This window comes from Bidens hawaiensis, unplaced genomic scaffold, assembly GCF_021521415.1.
Source record: "Bidens hawaiensis isolate Kalapana, Puna unplaced genomic scaffold, B.hawaiensis_p1.1 tig00012269_1, whole genome shotgun sequence".
Taxonomy (NCBI): Eukaryota; Viridiplantae; Streptophyta; class Magnoliopsida; order Asterales; family Asteraceae; genus Bidens; species Bidens hawaiensis.
The window spans coordinates 453066-461595 of NW_027491994.1; the positions used below are offsets into that span (position 1 = coordinate 453066).

At 33.5% G+C, this 8530-nt stretch overlaps 1 protein-coding gene across 1 annotated transcript; it reads right to left on the bottom strand.

Annotated features, from left to right (window-relative positions):
* Nucleotides 1–455: 455 nt before the first annotated feature.
* Nucleotides 456–5747, bottom strand: LOC143540523 (protein LIKE COV 2-like). Its single transcript, XM_077033556.1, has 7 exons — nucleotides 5519–5747; nucleotides 4539–4591; nucleotides 4334–4443; nucleotides 3385–3552; nucleotides 2848–2945; nucleotides 1859–1985; nucleotides 456–704 (listed from the first exon to the last, which is right to left on the bottom strand). The coding sequence occupies exons 1-7, from the start codon at nucleotides 5636–5638 to the stop codon at nucleotides 604–606; spliced, it is 777 nt and encodes a 258-aa protein (XP_076889671.1). The 5' UTR covers nucleotides 5639–5747; the 3' UTR covers nucleotides 456–603.
* Between the last annotated feature and the right edge of the window lie 2783 nt (nucleotides 5748–8530).

Genomic DNA, 8530 nt, shown 5'->3' on the forward strand with positions numbered 1-8530 from the left:
AGTAGAACCGGTCCCGATTTTCGGGTACAAAAATACCCAAACCGGGTATTGTTCCAACCGGGTTGGAACTGGAACCGGTTCCGGTTCGGTTCCACCGGTTAGGTTCCGGAACCGGTTTTTTTGTGCACGTCTATTCTAGATACAACTCGGTTTTCAATTTTCAATGAATTTTATTCAGATTCTATTGTAGTTGGCTCAACGGAACGAACCCATTGAGTTGGGATTTGGATTACAACTAGAGATTCATATTCTATTTGACTACTAAAGTTTTAAGAATAGTCATTAACTCCGGTAAAAATTCATTTGTACCTCAGTATATACATTCTATAGCATTAAGAGAATAACTTTTCAATTAAGTTTTTAGGGACAGTATCCAATGCCGGTTTCTTATTATCAAGTGGTGCCCAACCCAAACCTATTTGTTCTTCAACTTTCTTTTATCACTCTTTAAACAGTCAGCAAACACAATCTTTCTAGAAATAAGAATAAAGACTTGCGGAGATGTAAGACATCCAGATAACATAAATTTTATACAAAGCAAAAACAATATATGAATACAAGAATATAAACCTTTAATTTTACTCATAACAAACGCAATCTCTTCTACATCATTCTATTTAGCGGAACCCTATCGTTTGCACGCGGGACCCTCTCTATAGGAGATATCGACTGCGGCATCGACATACCCACAGAAACAATAATCTCTGAAATAATTAATACACAAATCAGTAAACAAAAATAAACTAAACATGCAAAAAAACGATACCTAACCATCCAAAGTACAGAAACCTAAAAAAACGTATAAACGTGCTTAGTCGGCTACCACATCTGAAAAATACTCATTTAAAAAAACATCAAAAACCCACTCAGTAAAGGAACCAAAAAACATTGACACATCAACACCATCTTTTTTACTTTTAACCACTCATAACTCTCTATATACATATAATCTATTAATGTAGGATTAATTTCAGATATACTCTAAACAAACTTCAAAAATTACATATAAACCTAGCCAAAACTAAAAATATCATGCATTCCCAACTTTAATGAGCCTTTACTTAATGACCATCCTACGTCTTTCAGTTATATTTGTCTAAACTTTATTTTTATTTAGATTTTGATCAACATCGGCAATATGCAAGCGTACTGACCGTCGTGTCTCTTTTGTTTTCTCAACGAAAGATAATTGAACAATAGTATTTATATGTTCGAAGCAGATAATCGAACTCGGATGTATGCATAGTATAAAAGAAGCAAGAAAGTTAAAATTTTGAGAAAATTATTGCTTATGAGTCAAATAAAAAACTAAAAGTTATAAGCTAAAAGTAAGTGAAAAAATTGAGCTAAAAATAGGTGAATAAAAACATTTGAAGTTAAAGATGACCATATATGAAATTTTAAAGTTATAGAAAAATAAGGGTAAAATGATCATTTATAAATTGTCTTTAATGAATCGGTATAAATTTTGTATTTTAGCTATTTTGTAAGGGCGTATATGATATTTTAGTTTAGCAAGAGTATATATATACCAAAACATTACATGGGACCCACCACTATCCCTTTACTTAGTTCTTTGCCAAGAACTACCCTGCATAAACAGGTGCCAAAAACGAGTTTTACATGATATACCGGATGATGTGGCTTTTTGGAGCTAAAAACGCCTAAACGCACCAAACAACCAATTTAACAACCACCTATAAATTGTTAAACACATGTGCTAAAATTATTGTACTTTTAACCACGAAAACAATCTATAACCAAGGTCCCAAGGGATATGTTTGGCATTTTCCAAAAAGGTTTATAATTATTACTAAAGTAAATGATATGATTATTAGATGGAAGAAAAGTCACATACCAATGCCTTCTCGAATCGACAAATTTGGTCTGATGATCTCTTCAGAGTTGACCAGAAATACATCACCTATGTAAAGATGGTTTGTAGGGACATAAACACTGCATAACTCTTCATCTCCATTTTCCCTCTGCATAAACCATACATATTCCAAGAGTCAACTTCTCGTTTCAAAAAAGTCAAATGTCCATATAAATTAACCAATTTTATCCCTTTACTGCCAAATGTTTCTAATCCAGAACTCCTTTTTGTTTCATGTGATACACAAATTATTCCTCAAGTAACAAACTTTGATTAATTTTCTACATAAAAGTCAACTCTTTTAACATGCAAATGCCAAAAGTCAGCTTCTTTGTACGATGAACAGCAACACACTATTTCTCCTAATATAGATTAAATGAGACCCACAAACACATTTATAACTGAAACCGAAAAAACCAAACCGAACTGAATTTATGTATTTTGAATTTTTAGTTTTGAATTTTAACTAATTCGTAAGACCTTATAAATAGGGTAACCCAAATATTTCAGCCCCACATGTAAAATAACTAGTTAATTAACAAAAATATTTAGGCCCAAATTTATAATATGAATTTGGGCAAATATTCTTTTAATGCCAAAAGTTACAGGCCTAACTGGCAAAACCGAAATCGAACCAAACCCAATCCAAAAACCACTAAACCGAAACTGAACCGTTATAAAACACAAAAACCAAAATTTCTGTTTTTGGTCGGGTTGAGCCTAAAACCGACCCATACACGCCCCTACTGATATCTGTTTCAAAACTGACACTGAGTTGAATGTTCAAAATATTCAAGTATTTTTACCTGGAATGTTGGTGAAGAGGTCGGTGGGGCGCGCGCGCGTGTGTGTGTGTGTGTGAGTGGGTGGGGAGGGGGTATTAAAAATTTTAGCAAACAAGGATATCTAGTTTCAATCGCAATAAGTTACTTCAATATGGAGATAACTACTATTAATGGAAATCAAAGTACCATAAGAACAACTGATGATGTAATGAAACCAATAGCATATTCTCCCAGACGAGGATGACGGATGATGGCGACTTCCTTAAACGCAGTGATGTTCTGGTCTGTCACAAAAGATGTATTTTAGTACCAAACAGCAAATAATTTGATTAAGAACTTAAATCTTTGTCTTTGATTGTTAATACTCAAACTCAAGTAACTTCTACAAGTCTAATCAATAAGAAACCGCAAGTGAACAATTTAAAATCTCACTCTCATTTCTGATCATAAATTACTAATTATTCATATCTCCTTTATCAATCTTGATTATGAAACATTAGAACCGAATGTAACAGTAAGGCCATGTTTGGGATTCCTTATTTATACTTCCTTTTCACTTATTTAAGGAGTTTTTGATAAGTTACAATATCCTAACTTATCAAAACTCCTTTTTCCTTCTTTAAAAATTTAAAAAGTCATATTATCCAAACACTCTTTTAACTTGCAAAAGTCAATAAGTTATAAGGAGATAAAAATAAGGAATCCCAAACACCCCCTAAGTACCTGGAGATATAGCAGCACTAATTTGTTTAGATGCCGAGTAAATATGTTTTACAAACGGCATCCTTTTTATAAACCACTCTCCTACCCAAAAAACAGTAGCACCCATCCATGATGAAGCAAAGATTCCCACAAAAAATATAAAGATTAATGATGTAAGAAATCCAAGACCTGCACAATTGTATAAATATTAAACTATAGTGAAATATACATTATAATAAAATTAAAATAAGTAATAACTACTCAAAACGTACATATTAGAGAATATCTGTAGTTTCTTTTTGGAAGTGATCATGTTATATTGAATAATCAAAAACAGATCATATTTCTTATAACCAACAAACCGACCTACTTCTAACTGATAACTGAATTAACCGATGGTTCAGTTTAAGTGATTAGATTAACTGATGGTTCTGTTCGGTTTCAGTTAAGCATGCAATAACAGACTTCAATAACCAAACCCACTGCGTCAATATGTTTTGATTTCACTATATATATACTAATATACTTATTATTCACTGAAGGTTACTGATATAGTCACTGTATATATACTAATATATTTATTATATACATGAATGTAACAAACTACAAGACCAAATCTAGGCCCAATTACATTATTTTGGGCCATTTTAGTCAGGCTCAAACATTTCAAGACCATATCTAATTCACGGCTAACCAACCCATAACCGAACTGAACCAACATGTAAAACCAATTAACCAAAATCACTCAGTTATCATTGGCTGGTTAACCGAAAGTTCAGTTATGATTTAAGTTTTGGGACAAAACCGACCCATGCACATAAAAACATAAAATGACCAAAATTTTCAGAGAGATTTGTTTTGTAAATGGACATCAAAGTTAGGTAAAAAAGAAGGGGTAAATAGGTAAATTATAGTTTATAGTTAACCAATATTAACCAAAATTCACATGAGGTAGACGTAGATGACTCACCAAATATTTCAACACCGAGTCTTTCATAGATAGGACTAAAGAAACCATCAAAAAACTGTACAATCCACCATGTCACAAAGAATGTAACAGCCACGGGAAAGAGTACAACACTGAAATATTCAGAATATAATATAAGTCAAGAAGACCAGTTATAGTAACAACAGAAACAATCATAGTATAAAAACACAAAAGATTTGAGCTTTACCATCCCGTCATGAATTTCTTCGAAACCCAACTCTGAAGAACAGCATAAAAAGCCTGTTCATCATAAAGTCAATAGCATGTCATATAAGTTTCTAGTTGACCCCTTAGAAAATGATGGTTTAAACTGAAAATTTCAACATAACATAGTTGTTTTTTTTTTTCGGTTGTCAGACGTTCAAACTTGATGATATCAGGCATTTGTATTGGCTTCTTCCATTAAGAAATGACTTAATGCTTAAGATTATGAGCGGCACGTTTCAACCAATTAAACTATAAGCCCCTACGGATCTCTACATGCAAGACGAGCCGTTTATCATTATGCAGTGATGTATATAGTAGCAGTGTTGCAAAAATCCCGACTAGACACCGATTAATCCCCGATTAATCGCTAGTGCCCACTTCACTGATTAATTTTGGGCTAGTCGGCCAATTAATCGGTTAACGGTCAAATCCGGCCAAAATTGACAATTTTCGGCGAGATTCCGACCAAAATCAGTGGTTTCCTGCGAGATTCCGACCCAAATCAACTATTTTCGGCGAGATTGCAGCAAAAACTAGTGGCTTCCAGCGAGATTATAGCCAATTTCCGACCAAAATATGTTTGTGTATGTATAAAACAGAAAATTGCATATAAAAATGTGTGTGTGTAAGTATAAAACTGAAAAATATACATTAAAGTCCGATCCGATTAATCCCGATTAATCTCGACTAATCCCGATTAATCGCTAGTCCCCACCCCACCGCCCGACCACCGACTAGCGATTTTTGCAACACTGTATAGTAGCTTAATGTTGCAGATTCAACAATAACCTAGAACTATAAGATCATGTAAAATGACTAATTTCTCTCCAAATTTGCATAACATGAAACTAATTATTCAAATTAATAAATACCCAAACCCAAACCCTAATTTCAGAAATTAAAAAAACAACTATCAACTCATAAAATCAAAATTAACTAAAGCAGAACATGGAATGAGACCTTCTGAGTGGAAGAATTGGGGGAATTAGGAGCAGATTTGAGGGTATCTTCGGAATCTTCAACAATAATATCATGAGTGACACTACTTGACGTTGATTCTTTAGAGCCTTCTGCTGCCATTTGGGTGATTCAGATTTGGAGATACAGTTGACCGGAGAGATAATCGGATTACCGAATAATAAGCAGTTAAAAGTGATGAGACTAGACTAGACTAGAGATCAATGAGTGAATCTATCATCTGTATCTATATCTTGCACTTGCTGCTTTCTTTCTTTCTTTGGTTACTTGTCTTTGAGTAGACTGGAAGTTTAGAGGTTTATAAGTACCATATTTGACCCTTTAAGTTAATATACATTGTAAATATGTCTCTTTTAACTTTTCGAGTCGGGGTGGCCTTATTGTGACGGACCAAATATTGGAAGACTGAATTTCTTATATTGTGCTTAACGTGTGGGTTTGTTGGGCTTGTCTCGTCCTTTATCGAGCACGTTCCCAGCAAGTAAGGAGTCGTACATGCCTAGTTGTACTTGCACTATGAACGCATCGCTGGTAGCGATCTATTGATCTTTGCAAGACGAAACCAGTAGATCCTGATCATAAGCGGACGATTTGGCTGGCCTTTGGTTGTGCCACACAAAGTCTGAGAGGACTGCTCCGTAATATTAGGCTCGGGTCAATAGGTTTTTTAGGGTAGATTATTATTGCTAAGCATTAGTTTTATTGGTTAACATCAGGTTTAGACTTTGGTGGTGCAAATGTGTTTATATTTTCTTAGAATTTTGTTGGCTAAGTGTGTGTGACGTGGTCCAAGGCCAGGTGGTAATTTGTACATTGTTCATAGACTTTCTAGGTACGTAATATGCGCATGTATACACAAGTTTTACAATCCGCTTTGAGAGTTGAATTATCAATACTTGTCTTATTGATATCCTTGGGAACTAGGGATTCATCCCTAAACCCATACCCGTATAATCCGCCCATTTTCTCACATCGTATATAAAGGACTCATCAAGTTAATTACCAAGAACTCAAGATGTCATTTTACTTTATACGCATGAATATATTTGATCAACTCCTAGGCATGCCCACATATAGTTTTATGACTTAACATGCAAAGAGCACAATCATCTTTTGAATTTCTCTCAGAAAGAAAGTTGAAGTAAATATCTCTTGGACCTTAATGACCATTGGTGTTCGTTTATGGATCATTCATAGTTCACTTCTGCATCGTTTTAGCTCTAGGTAGACTTTTCTTGATTTTAATAACTTAATGGGCTAGGCCATTTGAGCATAATGTGTAAAATCCATTGAATGGGCTTGGGCAAGTATGCAGTTAACTAAATGATGTTTGTTCAAAAAAATATATATATACCTCTAATTTATTCATAGCATAATTTAGTAACTAATTAACTAAATTGCAGGGAATAAAAATGTGTGGTATTTATGTCAATATAATCAAAATATTTATATCTTATGAAAATCATATCTATATTTTTTTATTATTAAATCAATTAATATACACTTTTGAATGTAGGAGATTATTGTGGTAAAATTCAATGAACGATATTTATAGGTATATGATGGTAATAATTGAGCGGCAATCTTATTCTCACATATCCATTCAAATTCAACATACATGGATCTATGGAGTTTTCATCCAACTTTTTCGAAAATGTAATACAAAAGCATGTTTTATTCATGCTAAATTTATATATGATTGCTCTTTTATTGTGTGAGAATACATTACGTATACATATGACAAAGTGATAAAGTATCCTAATTAGTCAAAATTGACAAAGTGACTTCAATTTTAAAACAAAAATGTTTGTGTAACCTTTAAGAAGTGGTGTAGTGGTGAATAAATGATTTCACATAAAGGCATAATGTTTGAAACTTGCTTCCACTTATGACTACCACAACTTCTCAAATGTCACCTTCACAACACAAGTTGTAATTTACCAATACCGGTGGTTATTATGGTAGTACGGGTCCATGAGTTTAAACAACAAGGTTAGATACCCCATGAAGAAGCTGATTTTGAGCAAGATGCGGACGTGGGTATCGAAACTAAAGTGCACATCCATGAAGGAAATGATATTGTATAAGTGAAAGTTATTGGACAAGAAAGCCAAATACTCCAATTCTTTCTCATATATCTAATACAAAGGCTTGTTATTTTACAAAGTGTAAGATTGAGTTTGAACACTTAGATTAAGAAATCATTGGGATAGATAAAAGAATAACGTTACATTACCATTTGTCAAACGTGTGAAATCTAAAAAGGCTTAAATGGGTAAATTTTGTAAACATTCTATTACTGACTTTTTTCAAGTTCTTCTAACTTTTTAAGCTACCACAACTTTTTTACTCGGTGTTATTCTTTTATGAATTCAACTTTAAAAAGAAAAAAAAATAGATGTATTGTCCAATACTCGGAAATTTCTTAAACAATAAAATAATAATTGTTGAGTACATCATTAATTAAAAGTGTTAGTATCTCGTAAATGGGTAGAACGTTAATGAAATATAAGCTAAACTTTTTAACATAAATACTATTTTAACATATACATGAGTAATAATAACCAAAAGTAAAAGGTTACTTAAAACAAACACTAAAGCAAAATGTTTGCTAAGTAAATGTGGAAATAAATTAAGAAGCAAAGATGGAGGACCATAGTTGACATTTCCTTAAACTATATTTGAAACCATCACATCTCCATCCCCATGAAAACGGAAGTTCTATTTTTAAGTAAATCTAATCTAATCCTAGCGATTTGAAGTGAGATTCGGATAGATATCTTAGTTTAAATACAACAACAATTTCTTCATCGAAACCCAAAAATCTCTGTTCTCCCTGCTGACTTCACCGCCGCATCAGTTGGAGTTATCGCCGCCCTCCATCACCTTTCGAACGCCACTTATATCTCTCGCCAGCAGTCATAGCCACCACGAACGCCGCGTACCGCCGCCTCATACAGTCACTGTTGCATACCATTTGACATCATGCTCCGC